This window comes from Strix aluco, chromosome 5 (genome assembly GCF_031877795.1).
Source record: "Strix aluco isolate bStrAlu1 chromosome 5, bStrAlu1.hap1, whole genome shotgun sequence".
NCBI classification, from domain to species: Eukaryota; Metazoa; Chordata; class Aves; order Strigiformes; family Strigidae; genus Strix; species Strix aluco.
Window position 1 is genome coordinate 14,732,464 of NC_133935.1, and position 28,000 is coordinate 14,760,463.

Here is a 28,000-nt window from a genome sequence, read left to right on the forward strand (position 1 = left end):
GTCGGCCCAAAATGCCACATGGCAGTGAGCTGTGGGGAGTGCTCGAAACCATCTGCCGCCGTTAACCGTGTGTGCGAAGGGCTCCCGGTACCAGCCGAAGTCACAGAACCATCCGGGTTGGAACAGACCTTGAAGATCATCTCGTCCAGCCATCAGTCAAGCGACACTTGTCCGGCTCCTCGGCACCACCCGGGTGAGAACGAGCGGACAGGAGGGTGATGGGCTCTTCTCCTCTCTCCCCTCTCGGAGCGGAGGGCGGCCTGTCCCCGGGAACGTCCACCGGCTGGAGCAGGGACAGGGCTGCTGGGGGGGCCGCCTTTGGCGGGCCCCGCCCGCGGGCAGCTCGGCCCGGCCCGGCCCGGCCCGGCCCCGCTGTAAAGGGCTCCCTCAGCGCCGGGCTCCCCCCGCCTCACCTGCCCGCGCCCTCCCTCCTGCGAGGCGGGGAGCAGCGCGGGCACCCTCCAGCTCGGGCCACGGGAACACCCGCCCGGCACGGGCGCGCCTCAGCCCGTTCCGTGACCGGCCCCGGCCCCGCCGGTCCGGCGAGCGCGGCCCGTCAGTCCCGCTGAGGGGGGGGTGGATCCGCCGCCAACAGCCGCCGCCGGCAGCGGCGGGTCCGCGCCCTGAAGAAGAGGGGCGGGGGGGGGGGGGCGGCGGCGGCGGCGGCGCGTCTGCCCGAGGGGCTTTTCCCGCGCAGCCCCGTGAGGGGCCTGGCGGGGCCCTGGGGGGAACCTCCCTCTCGCCGGGGAAAGCTCCTCTCCAGAAGAACTGCCCGGCCTCTGCCAGGGGCAGGCAGGGAGCGGGCGCGGCTGGAGGCTCTGGGGCTCAGCCCCGGGGGTCGCAGCCCCTGGTTTTGGGGCGGTTCTGGGGGCGGCTCTGGGCTGGGCTCCGCGCTGGGGTGTCCCGGCACCCTCACAGCGGCCTGGCTGGCTGCAGGCTGCCGCCGGCTGAGGCTTTATGCTGGGATGAGGGTACGTATCCGCCTTAAACGGGGGGGATGTGGCTTTCTCTGAGTGTTCCTAATCAGGTTACTGTGCGGGGAATAATTTTGCAAGCTCTCTTTTTCAAAACCCCAGTTTTTTTCTTGAGAAGTGAGGGTTGACAATTGGATGCTGAAAAGACTTCTAAAAGTAGCTGAACTGCTGGGCCGGTTTTGCTGGAGCTGTCTAAGCAAAGTGAAGTTCATCTCCTTTCCCTTTCCCCTTCCAGCCAGTGTATCTTGAACCTGCGGCAGTAAGTCAAGGGGTAACACACAAGTATTCTTTCCGAGTAACTGCTCTGCCCGTGGGGTGACACTGATGAGCAATCTTTAGTTTGTAGGTCAGGCTTCATTTGATTCTGTGCTTGTTTGTCACTGCCCTGGAGTCGTTCAGGGAAGAGCTGGTTACTGAGTGTGCAGTGCTAGTTCGTACTCGTTGTTGACCTTGACCTTTGGGCTTCTGCACATTTTGTCTTGAATAATGCTTTTTCAGTAGCAGTCTAGCTGCCGTCTAGCAGTTCCTGTCTCCTCGGTGAATTCTGTTCCAAGCTCCTTGTTTTCATGATGCCTGGGTCAATCCCAGCGTTTCTGCATCCTGCTGCATTAATTTCTGTAGTCATTTGCTTTGGGTGGAAGAGTCAGGATGGTTCCACTGTAAAAATGTGCAGATGGGGTCAGAGTTGGGCTTTGCTAAGGTTTGCACAGAAAATGGGTTATATTGCACTTCCCCTTAGTTCATTTGTATGGTTGAAGCATAATTCTTCATCTAAGCTGAAGCAAGAGATTGCTTTGGAATGTTTCTTATGCCAGCAGATCTTTGATCAACAAACCAAGAATCAACAGCTTGTATGGATTTTAAAACCCTTCACAGCTGTATTGGGTCTGTGTGTAGCAGGGGAGGGGCTCCTGTGAGTGACTCTTTATGGGGGGGTGTAGTGATAGGATGAGGGGTAATGGTTTAAACTGGAAGAGGGCAGATTTAGGTTAGATGTAAGGATGAAATTCTTCCCTGTGAGGGTGGTGAGGCCCTGGCACAAGTTGCCCAGAGAAGCTGTGGACCCTTCAAGGCCAGGCTGGACAGGGCTTTGGGCAACCTGGGCTAGTGGAAGGTGTCCCTGCCCATGGTAGGGAGATGGGACTGGATGGTCTTTAAGGTCGATTCCAGCCCAAACCATTCTATGATACTGTGACTAACCCATGTAATATTTGAGGCTAGTCTGTCTGTGAAGTAGAAAAAGAGCCAGTTTGAATAATGGCATCATTAATCCCTTTAGCCTTAGGGTCTGCATGTGGACTCTGACCAGCGTGATGAGTTGTACAGACCTCTTAATGCGTCTCTCCCCCTTTTGCTACTGGTGTTTCTGTAGAGACCCTTGATCCGTTAAGTACAGTGCTTCCCTCCTGTCCCGCTCTTTTCTCTCCTGGTTTCAGCTGGTAATGTAAAGTAGGGTTTCTTCTCCATTTTTGCCTTTCTAAAGCAAGGGTTCTGTGGTGTAAAGAAAATATGAATGCTGCCTTTAATTTAATGTTGTCCTGTCATGTCAGTCCTGTGCTGCTTCTGATGGCAAATAAGCCTAAACATGGAGGGCAAACGGAGGGTTGGAGGCACAAATTATGCCTTGCTGTAACTGGAGTTCCAGGGGCTCCAAACCCAGGTGCCTGGTGTCCCGCCCAGCCTAAGCCAGGTTTGAGCACCCTCTGCATATGGAGCTTAACTTGTGCCGCTTTATATGCTGAGAGACGTCTCTTGGATTTAGACCGAACAGATGTATGTAGAGCTAAGCCTCTGAACTCTACAAATTGAACACTGTGCTAAGTGCATGAGGCTCTCCTAGCAAAATTAGCTGCAGATTGGTTGATATTTTCATTCATACTCTTCCATAAACAAAAACAAGGCGATGCTGAATTTACTGCATCAACTCTTTAACAGACCACTTGGTTGTATGTCCTTCCTCTACAATCAGCTACAATGCCCTTCCAGAATCGGAAGCACAGCAAATACATTTAACTCAAAGAAGCCAGTGTTAAATGGTCTTATTTAATGTTAGCAGGAAGCTGATGGGAATATCCTTAAATGAAAACTGATACGAAACTGAAATGTGTCCAAAACTTCTGCTGTATGTAGTGTCACCCTTGGTGGATTTCAAACCTTTTCATTTCCTGGTGACCAGTTCTAACTGTCCAGAGCAATGCAAATAAGTTGTATTAAGATGGCAGCAACTTAGATCTTTTCTTACATCCACAGATATTTTTGAAAAAGTAGTTGTGACTTATAACTTAGATCAAGTTATCTAAAAATCATAAGCAGGACAATTTTTTTCTCATTTATATTAATGCTGGGTAAAAGAACAGACATTGGTTTGGAAACCTGTAAACTGAAGGGGGATATCTGGGATATTGAAATATCAAATCTGGGATATTGAAAGACGGGGAAGAACTGAATCACAGGTATAAGAAGACTGTCAAATTTGTTAACCTCTTGGGTTTTTAGGGCAAACTTATGAGTTTTCTTTACAGGCTGGTTGTTCTTGGTAATCTGAATCACTTAGTCAACGAATGGATTTCAGAACTTGGTGAGAGCAAGGGAACGCTTTTTTATATGTTCTAATCAAAACAGCTGAAGCCTTTTTATTTCTTTCAGAGGCCATACTACTAGGATTTATGTTGAAGTTCAACCGTTAACTTTTCTTCTTGAGTAGAGCTGTAGTAACTGCCATTGAAATAAGGTATAAAAGATACTTCAGACCAAGATCTTGAAGTCTTTGGGGCACTGAATAAATGGGTGAAGTGGCTCTATCAGTTGACTTGCTGCAGTTAACAAAGGTGAGTTAGATGGTCAATGGCACTAATGGTGCCCCAAACAGCCTACAGCACCCAATCTAGTTTGAAATGGTTACACTAGACTTGCCCTTTGTATAGCTCTTAGATTGTGTTAATTTACATGTGTCTGCTGTGGGGAAGATTAATAATGGGTCTTAATTTCTGTAAATTAATGAAAGGACTGCTAAGTTACTTTTTTTTTTTTTTTGAGTTGCAAGCACTCACTTCAGAAAAACTGTAGCAGTCTATTAGACTAACGACTCAGTAGGGAGTGAGAAGACATTGTTTATGGAGGGTGTTGTAGTCTTTCTGAAAAACTCTGCTGCCTGAACTTGCACATAGATCAATGTGTTTCTTATCTTCTAAAGTAAACTCTTCTACCCACAGAATCTTCCCCCTTCAGCAGTAGCAAATGTTGGTGGCAAAATATTTACATTTGGATCTTACTGGCTCGGAGTACACACTAAAGGTAGAACTTTCATTGTCTGGTGATAGTTCTGATGTTTGAAAGTGACTTCCAACAATAACAGAAGAAATGGAGTCTCTTTGCAGGTGCTGACAGAGATGCTGTTTCTGTTGCTCCTAGACATGTAGAAAGATCTTTTCAGTCATTCTTTGAAAAACCAAAACGTCAGGAGAAAATAAAAAACCCTAAGAGCGATTGAGCTCTCTCCTTGATAGTTGTGCAACTTCTACAAAAAGAATATTCATGGTAAGACTCATATTGGTAGTGGATGTCTTACAAGCCAAAATTTAAAAAGCAATTGTTTCTGAGCACCTTCTAAAATACTGTTTCCTGCAGCATAAGAAGTCAAGCTTTTGGTTCCTTTCCCAGTGACTGTACATCACATCAGAATCTTTGTGGTACACTTCTCCCCTGCCCGTGGTTTGAGAATGAGTCAGCTGTATCAGAAAGCAAGGTTGTCCCTAGGAGCCTTGCTTTAATCTTAGGTCTAGTGAGGGGCTTGGAAATAAGGTAATGGCATGCAGGAAAGGAAGGGGCAGCCTGGAAACTAAGGCAGTTGAAGGTGATGTGGAAAGGCTCTGTCAGCGCCTTTGCCGTGCTGTCCCTCTGGATGTACTTTAGAACCTCTAGTTCATTCTCCCCTGGTCATGTTCCTCTCTGCCCACTCAGCCTGAGACGTTGCGGAAGGGACGCACGCTGTCAGCTTTACATAGAGTTAATAGGGGCTGCGCTGTGAACGTATAAAACTGCTTTGTAAAATCACCCTCGGGTGATGTATTGCACACCTTGTGTGTGAAACTGAACTCCTGAGAAGTGTTTCTCTTAGCCTGGTCTTCCTCGTGCAGACATTTTGAAAGACTTCATGTGCACAGCGAATGAGCCTTTGCTGGAATGACTGTCACCTGAGAACAGACTCTCAGTGGGGCTGTGGCACAGTTCTAACAGGAGGTCTACAACACTGAAAACTGTCCCATAAGGTATCTGACAGCCCCTCAGGCATTGTAGAAAATCAAAATAAGGAAGGCTAGTGCGCACTGTCCGATGTGGACAGAACTTTTTAGATTTCTCTGGATGTTAACCAGTAGAAGGAGAGCTACAGAAATCTCTTCCTTTTCTTCCTCACTGCCAAGGTAAGTGCCTTACAAGCACTGACACTGATGGCTCATTGTGCACTGTTGGTTCATTACAACACAGGATCAGCCTCTCAATCTCTTGGCTAAGTAACTTTTTAAAGCCAGTATTAGTACCATAGTAGTGCCATACTGCTTGCAGCTTACTAACAATTTTTTTGGTTCGGAAGCAACTCAGTCTGTATACTAAGTAGTTCAGCAGTGTAAATTCTGCAGTTTATCACAGTTTAGGAAGAACATGAAAGTAACAAAAAATATTTTCTTACAGAGTCATCCGCTCCTTTACAGGCAGTTGAAGATGGTTATGTACCAGTTGTCAAGTTTGGGTTTGATGGCGTTGAGGTAAGCGTTTTGCTTTTTTTCTTTAAGTGAGAAATATTTTTTTCTTCCTTTGGAATAGGATAACTTCTCCAGGGACCTGTGACCATGCTATTTTACAAGGTTATTGGTACCTTAGAGTGTACTTAGGAAACTGTAATTAAACAGCCTGACCACAGCATATCCCAGGAGAAGACGCTGCAGTAAAATGGGAGCTGATAGGAAAATAAGCCCCCAGGAAGCCTGGCAGGCCTGGGAACGTCAGGGCCGCCTCTTTCTAAACCTGTGCTGTAGAGCAGGGTAGTGTGCTTGAACAGCACTTACCTCACAAGGACTGTGCAGAGTGGGAGTAGAGGCAGTGTTCTTGCTAACTCCTCCCAGCTCTGACAAGCTGGCTTTCTACAGAGGGATGGGTATGGTGTAGTCACTGTGTGAATCACATCAGCAGACTAAATGCTTTGTTGCAAATCAAAAATGAAGTGGTCATGAGACAAGCAATCTGGAAAATGACAAGTAGAAGTACTCATGTGACTCCTGCCTGGGTTTGTCAGCTGCAGAAATCCTTGTATCTTGACTGCCTCTTATACAGTGAATGGAGACCTGCGTGCTGTAGTACCTAAGCAAGTTACTGCTTGGTGTCACTTGCATGAAGACACTTATTTCGTGACCTTCTTGTGGGCTTTGTCTGGTGCAGACATTCACAGAATAACTTTCTTGCCTCAGACTGTGCTATGAACCAGATGCTTCAGGATCAAGAGGGCTTACTGCATAGAGAAAATGCTCTCTCCTTTGCTGAAGTACAGCTGAGGTGGTTGAACTTACGTCATAATTCTATGATCAATTTTAAGTTCCCTTTTAATGGAAGTTCTAAGTTTAGAGTAATCTTTTTCAACCTAAAAACCACTTCCTTTCCGTAGCTTAAAAAGAGGGGGGGATATAATGAAGGTTTTGTAAATAAAATATGGAACTTCTAGCAATTTTCTTAAGTTTTTTGGCAAATAAATCTCTTGGGAGATGTATCTGTAGTCACATAGTTCTAAATACAGATGTTAACCACTCTTTTTTAGACTTGACTAACTGTCCCCCACTAGTGTGCAGTTTGCAAACAGTGCAGCTGACACTTTTTTTCCTCTTTAAGATGGATCTGGTGTTTACAAGACTGTCTGTGCAAACTGTTTCTGATAATCTTGGTCTCAGAGATGACTGGCATCTGAGAAGCCTGGATACAAGATGTATACGGAGCTTAAATGGTGAGCGTATTTACACATCTTTAAAAAGAAAGTGTTACTGAAATTGGTATAGAATGCACATTAGACAACTCCAGGTTCTGTACAAGGTGCATAAACTGATCTCCTGTGTACTTGAGATCTGAGGAGGTGGCGAGTGGGCTTAAATTTAGATGTTTCAAGGAGTTGTGTGTTTAGATAGACCTGTATTTCATGTTTCTTGGATCAGGGTGTGTGCACTGTTCCAGTTTGCCACAGAGACTGCTTCAGATGAATAGGCAGAGCACTTGGTAGAGAAGAATGTGTGGTAGTTCATAAAAAAAAAATAAAGATATTTAAAATACCTGAAGCCTAACTTGCTCATTGTTGAGCAGGGACTGGTTGAATTGTTCCTGGCTGTCGAAAGAAACCTGGCTTTCAGAATCCTCTAGAAAGGGCCATATTAAAAATGGTTGGCAATAGTCTATAAACTGTGACAAAGCTGTTGAGGGCACCAGTTACCTGAAGGGATACTGAATGTTGTGTGTAATCTGTAATTTTTAACGTACTACAAAGCAAGTAATCCACACTTGTTTTCATAGATTTGAACGACAAATTGTAAGCTATTGATCCAGCATAGCATAAAACAGACCTGTACCTGTTACTAGGAACTTCTGTACTTCAACTTTTTTCTTAGAGTTACCGATGAAATGTTACATCTGGTGACAAATGAAGAGAACTTCCAGCTCACGCTCTGTGCAGTTAAACTGTGGGCAAAACGTAAGATGATTGTTCATAATCTTTAAGCTTTTCAGAGGCACCTCATGCTGAAATAATAAGACCATTAGAAGTACTTCAGCTTTGGATAGCCGTTTAAATGACAGTTTTCAAACAAAAACCTGTTTTTTTAGTTTAGATTCAAGGTCTGTCTGTGGGGTAGAGTGGGGAGAAGAGGGGAGTGCCTACAAGACAAGGTGCTTTACTGCTTTTCAGGAACCTGACTACAGATGATAAAAAAGCCAAGTTAAGTATAAAAGCTTGATCTGTAAGGAATAAGAAAGTATTGTTTGTGCATGTGGCTAGAGCAAGTGCTAGAAGAATGGCAGAATTTTTTTCTTAAGGGAGGTTGGAGTGAAGCAGTAGCTGTAGCAGTGTAGGCAAATTTCAGAGTAGCAGTATTTTGGGAAGTGGTGTGGTAATGGTTCTTTCTCTCATCACTGTTAAGGACCAACAATTTTGGCCTCATTGCACTGCAATAACAACTGACTTTGAGGCTGAAGTGTACTGAGTATTCTATAGATTGGGAAGTTGGTGCTGCAAATTTGAAGGAATATCCTTGGGTATGGAAAGACTGCAGGCTAACTCCAGTGTATCTGCTCTAGGACATGGCATTTACTGCAACCTGCTGGGATTTCTTGGTGGGGTTTCCTGGACAATGCTGGTAGCAAGAACATGTCCACTCTATTCAAAAGCTTTGGCTTCTGCTCTTGTGAACAAGTGTCCTGATCCAATGTCGGGGGAGGTTTCGATACGATCCCAAGAGCGAGATTAAGACACAAACGAGGTCAAATGCCGTATACCCAAACCAGGTTTTTTATTATTAAAGAAGTGAAGAGGGGTAGCGATAGGACAGAATGGAAGGAAAAGGCAGAAATAAAGCAAGGATGCGGGATAGGGCTGCAAGAATAGTCACCACCATGGATCCAGCGACGTCCCGTTGGTCCTCAGTCTTCAGTTCTTCGGTGGTGGGTGCACACGAATCAAGCTTCAATGGTAGATGCACACTGAGAAAATTTTCTGCTGCCTTTTTAAGTTCATCGTATCTGCTGATTAACATATCTGCTCACCTTTAGTTTTTTTTTCTCTGGTCCAACAGGTTTTGTTGCATCTGGCTTCAGGGCAGGAACCTTTGCCTCTTGTCAGTTCATTAGCCATGCATGTATGGGGTCTGGCCTACACAATAGGGCCACAAACGGCTACAGGATGGGGCAACTCAGCACACGTCTGCCCCTTTGAGGCTTGTCTAAAGAGTCCGGACAATGCAACCGCAAAGAAGTGGGGGGGTGCATCCTTCAATACACTCCCGCTTCTCTGGGCAACATCCCCCAGACCAATCACAGGCCGCAGCAGCTTCTCTTGGAGGTTTGCACAGACACAAGCAAGCTTTGAGGCAGTCATAGGACATTTCAGTCTCTCACACCACCCCGTGGCTCAAAGATTGCTTTAGGACCCATGGTGGCTTTAGGAAAGGAGAGCTGTTTAGAAAAGGCCAGAAAAGAGCATTTTATAATTCATCCAATGACATAATAATCAATTGTATAGAATATGAATTCATCCAATGAAGTTGTAATCAATTATATAAAATATGAAACAATATATAGCAAGGAGAACAAACATTAACATGACAAAATCATATAGCAAAAGAAAACAGGGAAAAAATCTGTCCATACAATTCTCACAATTGAAGGTTTTGGCTGGTACACCACATGGATATATTTTAACATTGTCAAGTGATGAGGTGGCCATAAATTGCATATTTGTTACAACATGTTGAATTAATTGAATAAAGCAGAGAATAGTACATGGCAAAACCAGTAATAAGACCAAACCATGCAACAAATAAAACAACATTAATACTAACAATGGTTAACAATACTCTAAACAAACATATAATAAAAGTAACAGTATCAATTAACAATAGTCTAACCTAACATATAACAAAGGTAACAATAACAGTATCAATTAACAGTATTTTAACCTAACGTGTTTAACTAAAATGTGTCCCAGGCTGGGCCTAAAGACATGCTCCCAGCCCTTGGGGATTGCGGGGAGAAGGTGGTTGTCCACAAAAACAAGTACGACTATGAAACGAGTTACATGGACACTTACAAGACCAACACATACATATCACAAGCGAAAGCATAACAAGAGCTACCAGAGTAACTGTCACAGAATTAAGTATCAAAAGGCTATGTTGTCAGTTGTGGAGCTGAAGATGGTGGTCTGGCTTGCTGGAGCTTGGGCCTGCCTACGGAGCAGGAAAATCTATTTCCACGCTCCCAGCCCAGAGTGCACGTGTAATTTAGACCTGGGTACTTTCATTTCGTCTTCATGGGTAGTTCACTGCTATGCTTATCCCCAATAAGGTAGTGGGTTGTTATACCACCCTGTGACTGGAGTGGTGGCCATTGTAAAGAACACATGCATTTATACAACCTGTATGATAGATGGTGCCTTTTTACATGTGGCACGAATCTGTTTAATGCCATCGGGCGAAGCGGTAGAGACAAATTGCATGTTCGATACAACGCTTTGAATCAGTTGTATGAAGCATGGAATCAAACAAGGTAAAAACACTACCATAGCCAAGCCACATAACATAAAATAAGATATGTTTAACCCACGGAGCACCTGGAAGCCATGAGAAGGGATCGAATTCCCAACCTTTCCAGGTCTGAACAGGGACATGGGCTAGTTTCCTAATCCCAGAAGTTATTTGTTTGACCACCTGACCATTGTCATCAATTTTTAAACAACAGTTTGAATCATTTAATTTACCACAAACACCCCCTTCTTCAGCTAACAGGTAATCGAGAACCATACGATGTTGGAACATTGCAGTTCGCATTTGCGTGGCCTGGTCTGCTAATAGATCCAGGGCACGAGCGGTCTCATTGGTGATAATTTCTAAGACAGCTTGTAATTGAATAATGCGATTCAAATTATAAATAGGTTCTCGAGCACCGCTAATCACTTCATTGGGGTTCCAGGTGGCAGGCCCACTGAAACACCTGCACTATATGGGTTTTATCTGTACTATTGGCATGCAGACAATTTCCAAACAGCACATCAAAGAACCGATCTCGCATTGCCGCTTTACAACCTTCCACTGTAGGTTCTTGGTATGAACATTTTACCCAACTATTGTGAGTTTTACATGTGTTCGGTTTCACTTCCCTTGGTATTTAGAACAGTCATAGGGTCTGCAACAGGGGTCATAACAATCAAAGCCTGGGGATAAAGCCCATTCCCAAACACTCTCCCCGACTCGCACTCCTCTCTCTTTTGTCCAGTTAAGGCAATAAATACCTTTTCCAGGAAAATGGAGTTGCCAGGGATCAGCATCCTCAGTCCAGAATCTCGTCCCATTATGGACTGTACTCAAGTGGCTGACCCACCATTCTCGGTTAGCACTTAGGAGAGCCAAAGCCTCCCCAGGAGCTGAGGGAGAGGAGAACGGTCACCCAGAGCAGTTTCTGCGATGATAGACAATACATCCTAAAAATATTAATAAGACAATGAACATCAATACTATACAAGAATTTAAATTTACATAAGGATCCCCTGTCGTGGCTCAGGATATTGTTCTCCATGGGGTTTTACCTGCAAGAAGAAAGAAAAGCATTCTCGGTTCATTTTGAGAACTGAAAGTGGGTTATAATTGGAAAGATGGAATAATCCACCTTGTATTAATTTTGTGCTCTTTTCCATGAGCATCTTTGGCTTTCCAAGTATACTGCATGGGGGTGGAGGTGTGCCACCTGCGAGTTGTCCTCCAGGCCGGGCAGGAGGCGACGGACCTCGCCATCCTCCTCAAGGACCTGGAGACCTTGTGTGGCAACATCTGCCAGTTCTGCACAAGTCGTTCTAATTTTTGGGTCGGGAGTCCATCCATCAAGTCCCAGGGAATGCCTTTCTGAAGTCCTAAGTGCCACAGTCCCTGTCAAGTTAGGGGCCTCTCAACAAGTTCTTCTTCTTTTTTTTTCAAAATGGTAAGAGCTATTGTTTATTTTAATTTGCAGACAGAAGTAACACTTCTAGAGGTAGTTCTTCATATAAGATTTATGTAGGCAACATTGAATCCTACCCTGAATTACATGGCAGAGTTTAAGATGGATGGTTACTGGCTTTTCTTATCTAGGGAATGGCCAAATCCTGTATTGCTGACACAACCCAAAGACAGCAATCTTCATTTACCACTATAGGACCCTAGGGTGTGTAAACATTGAATTCAGAAGCCTTTAAACGTTTTTCTAACCTAAGTTGATGCTAAGCACAGTTGTTTTAACATCCCAGGTGAACCCCTCAGACCGGTACCGTGTAATGGGGATCCTCGCCCCAGGCTCTCCACAGCAGAGTTCTACGCACAAGGGATCTGCATCAATGCCAGCGGTAATGGGAGAGGAGTTCAAACATGGTAAAGTCCTTCCTGTGCTTGTTAACTGGTTAAAAAGTATAATTCTTGCTATATGAAACCACATTATCTGAGTTGATACCTAAGCACAACTCACAAGTGAAACGATCCTGTCAGCATAGTGCTTTTTGCCATCAGGACCCCAGGTGGTGGCACAGTGCCCCCAGTCTGCCCGGTGACCTGATGCTGGGGACAGGGGGTGGCCTGGGGGTCCCCCACTGTCCCCATGTCACCCCCCAGTGTTCTGGGACCTTTCTCTGGGGACAGGGGTTGGCCTGGGGGTTCTCCGCTGTCCCCATGTCCCCCCCTGCACAGTGTTCCCAAGTGTCCCAGGACCTCTCTATGGGGCTGTGGGGTTGCTTGGGGGTCCCCCAGTGTGTCCCCCAGTGTCTCCCAGTGTCCTGGGACCCCTCTATGGGGACAGGAGTTGGCCTGGGGGTCTACCAGTGTCCCCATGTGACTTAGAGGTCCCCATGTGTTCCTCGGATCCCTCTATGGGGATGGGGGGTGGCCTGGGGGTCCCTCACTGTTCCCATGTCCCCTCAGCAGTGTCACGGGACCCCTTCTGTGGAGACAGGGGGTGGCCTAGGGGTCTCCCAGTGTCCCAGGACCCCTCTATGGGGACACAAAGTGTGGCCTGGGGATCCCCAAAGTGTCCCTGGGGGTCACACAGTGTGCCCATGTGTCCCCCCCCCCAGGCCATCCAGTGTCCCCAAGTGTCCTAGGACCCCTCTATGGGGACAGGGGGTGGAGGGGTCCCTCAGTATCCCTGGGGATCATGCAGTGTCCACCTGTGTTCCCCGCCAGTGTCCCCCAGTGTCCTGGGACCCTTCTATGGGGACATAGAGGGTGGCCTGGGGGTCCCCCACTGTCCCTGTGGCCCCTCCCAGTGTCCCGCGATCCCTGTATGGTGACATAGACGGTGGTCTGGGGGTCCCCAGAGTGTCCCTGGATGTCCCCCAGTTTCCCCATTTCCCCCCCCCAGTATCTCCCAGTATCCCCCAGTGTGCTGGGTAGGACCTCTCCGGGAGGGGATGACAGGTGTGTGACCTGGGTGCCCCTCAATGTCCCCTAAGGGTCCTGGGACCCCCTTCCCCGACTGTCCCCCCCGGGGACCCCCTGTTAATACACACGCTGTTAATAACCCAACAAACTCCCAGTGCCTCCCAGTTCATCCCAGTGCCCCTCAGTGCAGCTCTGTCCCTCCACGTCCTGGGGCTCTTGCACATGCACCAGGGCTCTGCAATTGTGCAAATGGGGGTTTGCACAAGTCCCAGGTGTTGCACCTGCATTTGCACGAGCCCCAAACGTGGCACGTGCTTTTGTACAAGCCTGAGCATTGCACAGGCCTTTGCACAGGCTCCAAACTTTGCACAAGCATTTGCACAAGCTCCAAACTTTGCACGTGCCTCTGCTCACATGTTTGTACAAGTCCCAAACGTTGCACAAGCCTTTCCCCCAGCCCCAAAGCTTGCACAAGCCTTTACACAAGCCCCAACCTTTACACACCCACTTGCAGAAGCCCCACCATTATCCAACCCTTTGACCCCCACCCAGGGGAGGGCAGGTGTTGGGGTGGACCCAGGGTGGGACCAGCTCCATTAAAACCAGCAGCTCCCAGTTCCCCGCTCCTCTTCCTCCAGCTCCCAGTGCCCCTCCCCACTCCCACTGATCCCCCCAGTCCCAGTCCCCCCCTGCCATGCCCCTTCACTTCACCCCGCTCCAGGTCCCCACAGAGACCATGGCGGTGCTGCAGTGGGTCTGCTCCTGCCTCGCCCTCAGTGAGTAGCTGGGCGGTTGGGGATTTGGCAATTTGGGGAGGGGGGGTGTTTCCCAAATCCCCCTGACCCCCCTTGGCCACCCCCACACCTGCTGGGAGGAGGAGAGTCTTTCCACCTAACTCGGTTGCTTTGTCTAAGTACAGAGTATGAATTGTCTGTTGCTCATGCAGAGAGACACAGGCACCTCCAAGACAGAGTCAGATCTTAGGCTGGCTGAAATCTGTAAGATTAAGTGGGAATGATCAGCAAAATCTTCATATAATTTCTTTTACACTTACCTAAGATATGCTTTGAAGTTCAGCTCCATGAAGTTGCCTGTTTCTAGAAGACATATTCAAAAGGATGTAGGCATTCTCTAAAATGACTCAGACTGAAATGAAAGAGATCTGTTGTGCTCCTTCCCCTAGCTAACAAAAACTCCTGCTTTATGTTTTCCGAAGTGAGAGATCTCTACCCCTGATGCAGATCGTCCATCAGAAAGGGGACAACACACTGATCTTCGAAGCACGGTTTGAGAGTGGGAATTTGCAGAAGGTGGTCAAAGTGTAAGTGTCTAATCTTTTTTTCTTTTATTAAGGTGGAGTTATCAGAATTCTTATTATCAGCAGCCTGCTATCAGTTTCTGAGCAGGATGTGTTACTCTGGGTGTGTAACTTGTTTTACATTAGTCGAGTAAGCTTCAAGAGTAGTTTCAGGTAGCCTTCACCTGAAATGGTGTAATAGCCATTCCATAGCACTGAATATTTTCTATAGGTGATAATCACCCACACAAACTCAACACCTTTTCTTAAGCACTTTCTTTTAAAGCATAATGTGGAGAATGTTTTTAGAAGTCCTAATTATTAAAAGTCCTAAAGAAGACAGCAGTTGCATTACTGACACACTCAGTGAGATTAGGCATCTTTTCCTGGCAGCTGTGTAGACTTTGATTTATGACAGTGTAAATTGGATTTCCACCTGATTCTCTGTGGGATGCTTTGTCATGATAGTCCACATTATTTGACACTGCATCATACGACAGTGCTAACCAGCATCACAACTCTTTGTCTTCTTTCTGCCTACAGCAATGAATTTGAGTACCAGCTGACCTTGCGCACCGACCTCTACACAAGCAGACACACGCAGTGGTACTACTTCCAAGTAAACCATATGCAGGCAGGGATGCCATATCGCTTCACTATTGTCAACTTTACCAAGCACAACAGCCTATATAAATGTGGCTTGTGGCCACTGTTATACTCAGAGGCCGATGCTAAGAAACACAAGGTTGGCTGGCGAAGGACTGGAGATGAAATCAAGTATTACAAAAACAATGCAGGCCAAGGTAGACGTCAGTACTTCTCACTCACTTGGACGTTCCAGTTCCCTCATGACCAGGACACCTGCTACTTTGCCCACTGCTATCCTTACACCTACTCCAACCTGCAGGAGTACCTGGTGGCCATCTCTAAAGATCCAGTGAAGTCCAAATTCTGCAAGATTCACATCTTGTGCTGTTCACTGGCAGGAAACACAGTGTGTGTTTTAACTATCACCAGCCCCCCCAGAAGTGGCAAGGGCACCAAGAAGAAGGCTGTGATACTAACCGCAAGGGTGCATCTGGGAGAAACTGACAGTTCCTGGATAATGAAGGGCTTTCTGGATTACATTCTTGGTAATTCAGACAAAGCTCAACTCCTGCGGGACAATTTTGTCTTCAAAGTGGTACCCATGTTGAACCCAGATGGTGTGACTGTGGGAAATCACCGCTGCTCTTTAACTGGTCAGGACCTGAACTGCAAATATGGATCTAACATGAAAAAATTTTATCCTTCCATTTGGTACACCCGAAACATGATCAAAAGGTAACCTCATTTTCTTTCCCTTTAGAATAGATGATTTTCCTTTCCACTGTCTCTTTGTTAGTGTGACTTCTCTATGTCCCTTACTGTTGCAGTATTGTTTACATCTTTGCCCTGTACCCAACCCTTTCTGACCATTTTGTTTACATTCAGTTGCATTTCAGAGTGGGTTATTTTTTTCTTCAGTATTGTGCAGGTTTTCCTTTAATATACTTTCTCCATTTCTGGTAATAACTTGTATCTCCAAAGTAAAAGAGTTTTCATCAAAATGTTTTCAGCATATTTCTCCCCACTATCCTCTGCCAAAATCTACTTGTCAAATTCCTTATTTCTTTCATTTTCTTCTTTTCTGGCATACAGCCATGTCCCAGAATGAAGCTGGGTTCAGAATAGATCCCAGAAGTCTATTTGACAAGATTGCCAAGTTTGCTCTATGTTTTGCTACAAATATATTTGATTTCTTATGCAGACTTCCAGTCACAGACACATTGATACTCTGGATTTAAAAGTAAACCTTCAGGTATTAAACTATAAATAAACTATAAACTATAAATATACCTTCAGCTAATAAACTAAATCTCTCTGGTTTAACTTCTGTAACAAATTAATACAAACAAGATTTTTGTGCAGAAAGCCAGTGTCAGTACATTTAATGTTTTTCATCTAGTTACAGCCTATTTTTAAGAAGATCTGTGTTCTTTCAAATGAATGTTTTGGCAGGTAGATCCCTAGCTTACAGAGGATGAGCACTGTGCCTCTCCTTCTTTTCCATGAGAATTCCTCTCTCTGTCTTACTATATAGAGACAGCCTGCACTTGTGAGTGCCCTGTAATTAATACTAATTATGTCTGCTGATGTGCTACTGACCTTCAGTCTCATATTCAGCTACTGTCAGCTGAGACAGATACGTTTATTACTGCTTCCTTCTTCATTCCACCATGGATTTCCAACTTCTGCCCAGAGTAAAGCCCCAGGTGACAGCTGTGGTGCCATTGCATCTTCCCTGTAGAGCTCTGCTTTGACATGAATTGGGTGGTGCGGGTGTGGGTTGCTAAATACCAATGTGTCTACCTGCAAATTTTCCTTAAAAAGTTAATTAAGCAATAATACATTGCAGAATCTTGTCACATCATAAAAATGGATGTCTCCAGTTTGATAAAGGAAAGCATAATCACTGCCATTTATGTTTCAGTCTCATAATTTTATAGCATCAACATTTTATAGCATCAGCATTTTATAGCATTCAACACATACAATAGTGAAAGAGCAGCAGATAAGAATAGTGGGTTCCAGCTGTACAACATGCTCATGTATACATCTACAGAGCTGGATATATATAACTGAGCCTGAGAGTTAGAACAAACACATGGACAAAGGCTAATGATGCATACACTCATATCTTATTTCTGTGCAGTAACAAGTGTTTTATTCTGGAGGGAACTGAGCAGTTTGGCTTTCATCTAGCACACTAAAGGTTTAACTTAGAGCTCAGAATATAAAACTATTATTGATTTCTTGTTCTTTAGGTTACACATGAGCTTCAGTGTAATGTATTAGACTAGTTTCTGAGGTGGAGAAAAAAACCCACTTTTAATAAAGTCTGTGTCATCCATATTACAGAGTGATGGGGGAACATGATGTTCTCCTGTATTGTGATATCCATGGTCACAACAGGAAACAAAATGTCTTCATGTATGGTTGTGAGAGAAAGCAGCAAGCAAAAGCACCATACATGCATCCACGTGTCTTCCCACTCCTGCTGAGCAAGAGCTGCCCAGATAAGGTAAGCAAATGTCTAGCTAGAAATGTTCTCACCTGAAAATTCAAGCACTGTCTGGGATCCCTAATTTTTTGTTAAGGTATCACATTTACTAAAAGACCACACTTCACCCAGTAAAATAATCTTCAATTGGCTACAACTAGAAATGGTACAAATATGAAATTTTAACTCCTTTGAAATTCCAGCACTCCAAAGAGTATCCTGCTGAACTGGGACATAAAGTTAGCATTTTTGAAGATTTTTTAAAAGAATGAAGAAAAAAGGAATATCAAAGTAACATTATTTTAACAATGTCAAAAACTAACTTTAAATATTGTGTACTCCTATATTAAATGCAGGTTTAAAATACAATATTGTAGAATTAAAAACAAACAAGTAAGCAAATAAGAAACTAAAGAAGAAAAATGTTTCTCCAGGTTGAATCCTTTTGAAAACTTATTTTGAAAATTGTGTCAAAATCACCATGTTTGTGTAAGATAGTTCAGGGAAAAAAAAAGAAAAGGTTTAGTAGGAAATGATGGCTTTTAACATATGTCATTTTCCAGCAAAATCTGACTGCAATAAGCTTCTTTTGAACCAGAGAGGTTGCAAAGGCTCAGGAATAAAACAACACACAACCTAACCTACTAGATGTCATTGCATACTTGCAGCTAATGCCGTTTTCCTCCAATATCAATAATGAGGTGGTTGTGAGCTCCAGATCCATATGTATCAAACTGTTGGTCTATTAACTCATGAGAGAAGAGTTAGTCCAACTTTTTAGTAAATATGCATGTTCGTATATAACAGGATTTATGGTAACTCAGCTGGTCAGCTCTCTATATAGGATCATTCAGAACCAGTAAGTACAGCCACATAAAAAATTATTTGCAGACGTCTCAGAAATCCTTAGAGTAAAATAAGCTTTTAATCAAAGGCCTCGTATTTCACCTATATCTCCATTATATCAGTAATAAAAGTATGCTCTGAACTATGTTATGCAATAGTCAAGTAGAGTGAAAACTCACAATTGTTTACCTCGTACATAAGATTTAAAAAAACATGCAGGGTTAAAATTAAATTATTGCATCTTCCTATTTACTTCAAAATGTAATGCTGTACCTGTGTTTTAAGTTCTCATTCCCAGACTGCTGTTTCAGGGTCCAAAAGAGCAAAAAAGGCACAGGTCGAGTGGTAATGTGGAAGATGGGCATCAACAACAGCTACACTTTGGAAGCCTCTATCTGTGGCTCTAAGTTGGGTGAGACAATTCCCTGTAGCTATGTAGTAGGAATCATCAAACAAGACCTTTACTTTTGTTTTTTCATGGAAAATGGTAGCTTGAGCTACCATCCCCTTGTTGGTGTTCTGTCTTATTGGGTAGACATGAATGATGATTTAAGAAAAGAGTTGAAAAAACCACTAAAACTAGGGCATTCACCTAGGAACCTTTCAGGCCACCGCTAGCATTATTGCATATGTACAACAACATTAGTAGATGGCAAATTAAAAGCAGTAACTAAAGCCAGTTGTATTTTTAGGAAATTTTGTAATAGGTTATAGTTATAGTTAACCTCCTCTGCGTGGATAGATGTGTTCATATAGGCAGAATAATGATCTGTAATCATCTGTATAAAATTCCGACAGTCATAGACCTTCTAGCATCTGTCAGTGAAAGGTATGTCAGTTTGCAGTCAGCCACAATCCTGAAATATCACAGATACCTAGCAGTCAGCAGGATGACTGACATTTTTATTTCTGTCTTGCTCCTACTGATACTGCAGGCTGCAGACAAAGCACCCATTTCAGTGTGAAGACTTGGAGTCAATAGGACAGCATTTCTGTGATGCTCTTTTGAACTGCTGTGTTCATAACAAGGAGGTAAGGGAAGTCCCCCCTAGGCTTTTCTCCTGCCTCAGTTCATCCACCTGTGACAAAGCATATACTCTATAGGGTTGTAGCAATAATGAAACTGATAATGGCTTTCTTTAAGCAGTAAACTAAATTTGTGGTGTTTGTTATTATTATCTGTGCCTGAAGGAACATGAGAAAGTGGTGAAACAGCAAGCCAGGGTGAACTCCAAGGTCCTCAATTCTGATATGTTAGACTGGGATTCCAGGTAATTTAGAACTATTCAGATATGCCATAATTTATTACATGTTTTCTGCACCTCATAAAGACTGCCAAAGTAAATGTTAGAAATATTACTAGAATTAGACTTGTAATTGTCACACTCTTTGATTTAACACTCCTTAAAAGATTGCATACAAATCTTGTATCCAAGCCTTAATAGCCAGTTCACTAGAAGTAGAGCTCTGTATCTACCCCAGGTGGCCTTCCTGGGGAGAAATGAAACTGTGTTGGTACAGAGCTTGGTCTACTGCATCACTTAAATCAATATGCTTTTTTTTCAGCCTTACCTTTTGCAGAGCAATCTAGCCAAATATAAATTATATTGATTGGTTTTGTGTAAGTCTAATTTCGTTAACCATGGAAGATGCCAGTCTGATTCCATTTAGCCAAAGGGGCTAAGTTCAGGGTAACTGGTAGCAGTGCAAGAACCTGTACGCTGACCAAACAATACACCTGTTAAACATGATCAGCTCCTTCTGTGCCAGTGCTGACTGTGAGTGACTGCAAGATCAGTTGTGCAGGTGCTTTGTGAGAGGTGGACATTTATGTGTTATGAAGAGCTGTGGCCCTATGGTCATTTATTAGGGAATAAAACTTTTGTACATTTCTTTTTTGGGGAAACCAGAAGGTTGGATCTATCTCATCAAACTATGCCCAGAGTATAGAAATCAAGAGCTGAGCTTCACAACTGATGCTGAACTGCAAGGAAATAAAAAGAGACACAAGATCTTGATGCATTATCAGAGAACTAGGAGAAGGCTTGCTGGGAACAAAGAGAATGATGTTATGTGAGAGGATTTAGGAGGAGAGTGAGAAGGTGTGTGAAGCAGAACTAAAAGAAACCTAGGTAGAAGCAGGAGGTGCCATCTGGATAGATCACATCTCTTTCAATAACCAAGCTTTCTCTAAAATGATGATGCCCACTTTTTGCAGGTTAGATGTAGGTCTGTAAAATTAAAATGTGGATCTGGAAGACAGGCATGTGGAAAACACATTTATATCTCTACAACTAGGGCTACTACAGAAAACACCTGCTAATGGTTGGAATGAAGATTGCAAAATACTGTTTGCAGTCACCAAATTCAGAAATTAAACAAAACAATTCTCATCTTTCACAGCAGCCAAACTTCTGACACCCGATCTCCTGTGACCTTGTTGCACACCAGATAAAACTATGCACCAAGGTATGCCGTGACTTTTTCTTGTCTGTTTACATCTCTGTCCTGAATTCCACTGGGAAAGAATCACCAGAGTTTAACAGGCTCCATTTTGAAGAACCTTAGGATTAAGTCAGTCAGAATAGTAACTAACAAATCAATAGTCTATACAGTCCAAATGAACAGCGCAGAGCAATAGTATTAATTTTCCCTATAGCTTAACCCAGATTGTCCAGAAGGTGGTGTTTTTGTTCCGGAAGAAGGTGGCTTTCTACCAGTCAGGTTCTGCAGTACAGCTGAGTAAGCAGACCTAGGGTCAGGGTGAGCAGGAGGAGGGCGCCAGCTTTAAGCTCAAGAAGTATGATGCCCATGTGCACTGGCGTCAGCCATACTTTGCAGATACCCAGTTCAGGGTGTTCAGGGGTTGTGTTCTCCCCTCATGGATGCAGGCAAGTCATCACACTGCTGTTAAGTGCTGTCAGCATCAGACTACCCCATTGCCTACTTCTAAGCTCACAGGCAAATGTAGCCCCAGATTTAAGAAAGTGCTTTCACTGGAGGGCAATGAGACATTTTATTTTCCTGAAACCTGTATTTACATGTTTTGTGGAAAAGAATGGGTTGAAACATGGGTTTTGTCCTTGTTTACCTGGTGTTTATTTTTTTGGTGCCTGTGATTACCATATTACTTAAGACATTTCCTGTAGATAAGCAAAACAGACTTTTGTGAGTGTATTACTTTTAGAAAGCTTGTGGATGAATTTTAGCCAACAATAATAGTTCCTGTAAATTGTTGCTTCCTGTTTGTGACATAGATACAGTAAATAACCAACAACAAAAGGGGAAACTAGTACCAAGAGTGTGTACAACTGAAGTGGCCCCTGTAACACTTTGCAAAACATGCAGATAGGCATTTCAGATGACTGGGCTGATTGACAAATTGCGTGATTTGGAGTTTTAGATCTAGTTTCAGAGATGACAGTTTGAAACATGATGCAGTCAGATAAGCTCTGGTGAGTGCACTTGTGGTGAGGGAAGCTGCCACAGATTGCTTCATGTGCTCTGTCCCTCCCTGGAGGCATTTGTCCCTGGAGGAGTTACATGGAGCACACATGTTTGTGCAAAGTCCTACAGTTCCACTTAGTCCCGCTGTCACACAGAGTTTAAGCAAAGCTACTGGGTTTTGTATTTCGGGAAGGTGAAGTCCAGACAGACTTTCCACTCACCCAACCCGCTCGGGGAGTAGTAGTTCTGATGGAAGGGCTCTGAGGGTGCTATTGACTTCTAATGTTTATCCACAGCTTGAAATTTCTTCCCCTATTCTGTTCAGTGCTAAAGAACCAAGCAGGAATTTCCACAACTGATGCTATGGTATTTCCAGGACTATGTTGTTACAGAAGGTCAACCATAGTTGCATGAAAAATCTCTTTTGCACGGTACAAGGACTGGCAGCAGAGGGTTGGTCAAAGTACGCAGGGGAGGGATGAGTATTGAGATATTTTTTCCTTAATGTACCCTCTGTCTTGTTTGTTCTTATAATGCTGCCTTTGGGATTGAGTTTATTTATATGTGAATGATAAATCCACATGTGCACATTTCCTGGCGCTGGATTTAAAAAAAAAATATTCCTGAAAACTTTAGAATGACAATGGTAAATGGACCCTAAAGTTAGTAGCATTTTCTGGTTAACACCAAGTATCCTGGACCTTTTAGTACTTCTCAGCCCTTCACGCTTTTTTGCCCCACCTTCTCTCATCTAGCTGGCCAGTGCATGGGGGAGTGAGATGGGACTGACAGCTCTGAGGACTGGCAACTTGAGAAAAATTTATCTAAAACTCTGAGCCTTTCCACGTCATTTGCTAAAAATAGCCTTGTTTGTGTCTAAACACTCACCATGCCAGTCAGTGGGATTGATTCCATTTTTTTCTGATGTCCATAAGCACTGTTTCAGTGTGGTCTATAAATGGTACATAAAAGCAAGGCAGGCAGGTTTGCCTGATGTGTGTGACTAAGCTGTAGATTGAGCAGGCTGCCACATAACTCTCATAACTGCTTTATTGCAAAACATCTGTGCATGGTGTTCATCCCAGGGACTGGGATTAAAGGCCATACAATGAGATTTATCTAGATGACATGAGAAATGTGGAACCCTGTTGGATAATTGTGATTTCAGGGGACTTTGAAGCTCAGAAAAATAACAGGAGGGGTGTAACACTGCTTTAGATAACTGAAGTCCAAACAAACACAGAAGACTACTGGAGAAAGTTAGGGTATTGTTTCTCGTCCTTTTAGTTTAGTCTTTAAAACTGGTAGACTGGCTTGGTAATATACAAAAAAGAAACATCCAAGAGCCAAGAACGGCAGGGGTGCATTCCTAGAAACACTTGAGTATACAGGATCCACACAAGAGCATTTGTTAAAGCTTAATTACTTCAGGATCTCTACTAAATAATTCATTAGCATATTCCTCATCCCAACAGGCTTTTCACACGATGTGATGAGCCATTTAACAATCACTTTCTGTCCTCCCTTGTTTCCTCCTGCCACATTCCTTGCTGTGTATTCCTTCCACTTGTATACCTCTGACGTTCAGCCCCTGCTGTGACCTGGTTTAACACACTAATCTGATAGGAAGGAAACCCAGCAAAAAGAATGACATGGTTCTCTGCTGGGTTAATGAGTTAAATCAGGTCACACAGGATTTTTTTTTTTTTTTGAGCATCAGAGTCAGTTTAAGCAATGGAGAAAAATACTAGCTAGGAGCAGGGACCAAAGTGGCAGAGTTTGGAGTGGGAGAGGCTGGACCAAGGACAAAGGAAAAGAGACTTTCTCCTTCAGTAGCAGGAAGCCCTTAGGAGATCTCGGCAGTCTGTGAAACCACAGCTTTAGGTGATTAGTCGAACCTCTCTATTTTAAAAGTGACTGCACTTTAGAAATTTAATAAAGAGGAGTCTTCTGCAAGCAGAGATCCCTCTGGGTACTGACCCTGTCCCATCACATGCCTGTGAGAGGATGAGCATGTTCAGGACTGAACACAGCTTTGGCCACCTAAGAGCCTGATTCTGTAAGGCTATGCCTGCCAATACCTATGAACACACATTGCAAAACTATTAGTTAAGTGGAGCTTCACTAGGTCCTGTTGTGTAATTTCTGTGCTGAAACATAGACAAAGGCATCTTTCATGCAATGAAAATGTATGAATTGCATCTTTCATGCAATGAATTAAAGTGCTTTTGCTGAGTGTATACTAGGAGCAAAACACGTCAGAGTGATACCGTTGCTGTGTAAAGAAAGAAAATAACAGCAGTTTATCAAATGAGTTTGAAAGAACAGTACATCACAACTCCTGCAAGAAGTTTCTTTTGTTCTTTTCCCAAGTGGATCTACTTCAGTGACTAATTAAGGTTATTAGATCAAAAGACTTACCAAATTTCTGTGGTTGTTCTCAATGGAAGTTTTTAAAGGCATTTGAAAAAGGTGAATAGCAAGGAATATCACAGGTTCAGTAGAGTTTTTGACAGAAATTCATGCTGGAGCTGTATGTACCCCTCAACGGCACTTTGCTGATGTTCAGCCTAGAAGACTATATGGCCCCCAGGTGTAAAATAGGAACACTGTTATTGTTGCCTAGAGAAAGCAAACTGTCATTCGGAAAGAAGTCACATTAATATTGTGATGGGTGATATTCTTTTTATGTACATAAACATCATAATGCTGGCTGCTTTATTAATGTTTCATTGGTTCGATAGGTAGAACAGTACTTCCCAAACTTTTTGCATTTTATGCCAGTCTTTCTTTTCAGAAGCCCCAACAGCGGAAAAACAGAGCAGTGGCAATTAATACTACTGAGAAAGCATGGCTGTCCAGGTTTCCAGACTAAAAATAAACAAGCAATATTGAGCAGGAAGTGAGGTTCCTTGTCAATATGATATGTTTGTGTCCAGGTTCATAAATATTTGCTGTACAGAACAGCATAAGGAATTCAATCTTGAGCAGCTTGCTTGCATGTGTTCCTTCTGGCATTGTGATGATCATGTTTATTTGCAACTAGTTTGGGGTTTTTTTTTATTTTGTAACTATAATATTCCCTCATGAATCAAAATGGTTACATACTATTTTCTGTGCAGAAAAAAACCCAAAACATCAGGAAAACATTTTCACAGCATTGCTAAGAACAGAAGTCATAAAAGCAAAAATGTATTTTTCATCCCAGTAGAAACATGTTGTGCTCTTTTTTTCTGACTGAAAACTGATATATGACAACTTAATTCAACTACTGTAACTTTAGACAAAAAATTTTGTCACCAAAAGCTGCTGACCTAGAATGCCCATTGCTCTTTATTGTCTGTTTAATCTATGAATCAACACCAACATGTCTGGGGCAGGAAAAAATGGTAAAATTATGTCTCATGAAAATATTTTTTGATACATTTAGATCTTTCTGTCAAGGAATATGCCTTGGAGCTGGAGATTATACCAGCTGTTCTTCAGTATCCGAAACTACTAACACTTCACTCCCTCAGCTGGACCTGTTTCACTTCTAGTTTCATTGAACAAGATTTTTACCAAGTCCATTAAACATTTTCTGTTGAGTTTTCCAGTCCAGTAGAGTGCTGTGAAGAGGAGAGAAAGGGAAAGGTCGCAGGACGTTCTAGGGAAACAGGCAATAAATTTTTTAATTAACTTGGGGTCATTACCAAGCCCCAGCTCTGAAATACTTGTGCTGGCAATATCTGTAAAGCTGCATCATGCCCCTTCCTACCATTCAGAGTGTATGATTCAGTACTCTGCATTAGCTGGCCTAGCAATTACCATGAGATTAAGTTTACTAAAGCGTCATTGTCAGAATAGTTGGTATAAGATCTAATCTTTTTTAAAAACATGACTTCTCCATTATTGCTGTTCGGCATCCTACATAACTGTTCGGAAAATGTGAGCCTCATTGTAGTTGACAAACACTTAAAAATCCTAGATGAAAATGGTGGAGTCTAATGTTATGTTCCTACTTCCATGAAAAGGAATTTAACAAGTATTTTTTACAATGTTGAGCACCCAACAGCTTGCAAAGTGAATCAAGTTGATGAGTTTTCTGAGTTTTTGAAAATCAGGCCAAATACCAAATGCCTAGCTTGCTTTCTGGTTTTAAAAAAAAAAAAAAAAAAGAAAGAAAGAAAAAGGAAAAGCCTGATCTTTACATGTTAACTGTTTTCCCACTAGTTACTGAACCCTTACCAAGCTTCCCCTGTCCTAATCTGGTGTACACGCCTTGAACAAGCCATGAAGTGCCTTATCATAAAGATGATAATACCTTCTTTTTGTCATTGTATCTTTTGGAACTTAATAATATTAATAATTTGTTCATGTTTCTATTCTGTTTCACAGACTCAAGGCACTGAAACTCAAGATATTTCAGGTACTTGACCCAGTGAAAAAAGGTAAACTTTATATGTTTCTTTAATTCTTAAAATTACAATAAGCCATTTTTTTTCTATAATCTCAAACCTCATTAAAGAGTCCTTTGGCTGGGATTTCAGTCAGTCCCAGCATTTGGAAGAGCTCATTTTTCTTTAGTTTAAACTGTCTTCACATTATTACACTCTGCTTTACTGATTGGGAACAGTCTCACTGGAGAAAAACTGAACCTGAGGCAAATTCCAGAGAGGTGAAAAAATATTTGTTCCTATTGGCAGTAGGGCACACACATTTGTAATAATGTGATGATTTGGTACAGAGAGACTAGAGGAGAAACATTCATTGAAATGAAACAATGCAGCCCAAATCCTATGGAAAATTTGGATCAACCGAAACTTTTTGGTTTCAGTGCAGACAAAATGAAAGAAGCAATATGGAGGCTAAGGAAGCAGAACAAGAGGACTTGTGTCATTGCAAGCACAAGGAAATCTGGGAAAGATTTAGGTGTCAAAGTGAACAAGTAGCTCAACATGAGTTATCTTCATACTGTGCCACAAGGACAAATAGAGTTTTTGCCTGTGTGAAAATAGGAGAGAAAAGCCATCTTGACTTCAGACTAACACTGAATTACTTTGACTACTTCTGGTGTCATCATTATTTTAAAGAATGTTTAAGAAAAGAAGAATGCAAAAGAGAACCCATTAAAGTATGTGAGAACTGGAGACAACCTCTTGTTGTGACACTTAAGAGAATTCAACCACTTTATGATGAAATGAGACTTTATGGGATGAAAATTGTCTCCTAAAATACAAGGATATTCTTCAGTAGAGTATCTGAAAGTAGCAGAGATAGCTTCAGTCCATGAAAAGAAAGCATGAGAAGCTGTGACTGGAATTGATGACAGACAAACTTGCATTAGAAATAAGAGATGCATGTTTTGGCAGGGAGTCAGAACACCCGTTACTGCAAACTCCAGGAGATGTAGAGGGTTCTCTGTCCTGCTTCAGTAAAACACACAGTCTACAACAGGGCCCACAGAAAACTGAATGAAACTGCTAGCCTATTTTTCATGGTAGGTGAAAGAGTTATGAAATGATCTGTGGTTCCTTCAGGCCTTAAAAATCTGGTTTTCATAAACATATAATTTCGATGTTTCACATTAAAACAGGATAGGCTTTTTACAGTAATGTAGAGTTTATTCCATCCAGGAGTTTAAGGTTAGGGTTTGGTAGAGTTTTTGGTAGAGTTTTAATAGAAAACATTGCTGTGGACTGAGTACTGAAAAGCAATGGGATTTGTTATGCTTAGTGTCAGACTTTGGGCTTCACAGATACCCAGAAAGCCATGAAACAGCCCACTATCAAGCATAAAAAATCAACAAGTTAATCTGTGAAGAAAGTATCAAAGTAGAAATGTCCTGAATAGAAAGCTACCTGCCCTCATCCCACAGTGCCATAAGTCAGCATTCATTGATTTTAGCCATTATATAATTTTTATTTATTCCAATAAACACCTTTGAGCAGTGTTAATTACAACATCGTGTCACATTTCTTAGATTCTTACAGCATACATTATTGGCAAAATTTTGCAAAGCTAATATACATTTCTTTTCAGTTTTGACATCTCCTACACAGTTAAACAAGCCTCATGAAATATTGTGAGAATTGCAAAAAGTAAAAAAAAAAAGGTTCTTCTCATTGATATAAGTGCTTTAAAATCTTTTCCAGATGTGATGTCAGCAAATTATACAGAACAGTACTTCAGCCATTGTTTTCGTGAGCAGAGATCTAGAATTCCTGAGTAA

At 42.9% G+C, this 28,000-nt stretch overlaps 1 protein-coding gene across 1 annotated transcript; it reads left to right on the forward strand.

Moving 5' to 3' along the window:
- Positions 1 to 18: 18 nt before the first annotated feature.
- LOC141924021 (cytosolic carboxypeptidase 3-like) lies at positions 19 to 28,000 on the forward strand. The gene is given in 18 exon segments (XM_074825839.1): positions 19 to 193; positions 5,664 to 5,737; positions 6,852 to 6,963; positions 11,995 to 12,115; positions 14,334 to 14,438; positions 14,958 to 15,737; positions 17,355 to 17,517; positions 18,628 to 18,754; positions 19,278 to 19,304; positions 19,307 to 19,374; positions 19,534 to 19,613; positions 20,746 to 20,759; positions 20,762 to 20,831; positions 24,912 to 24,981; positions 26,167 to 26,183; positions 26,185 to 26,219; positions 27,145 to 27,177; positions 27,924 to 28,000. Coding segments are annotated over 18 exon segments (2,148 nt in total).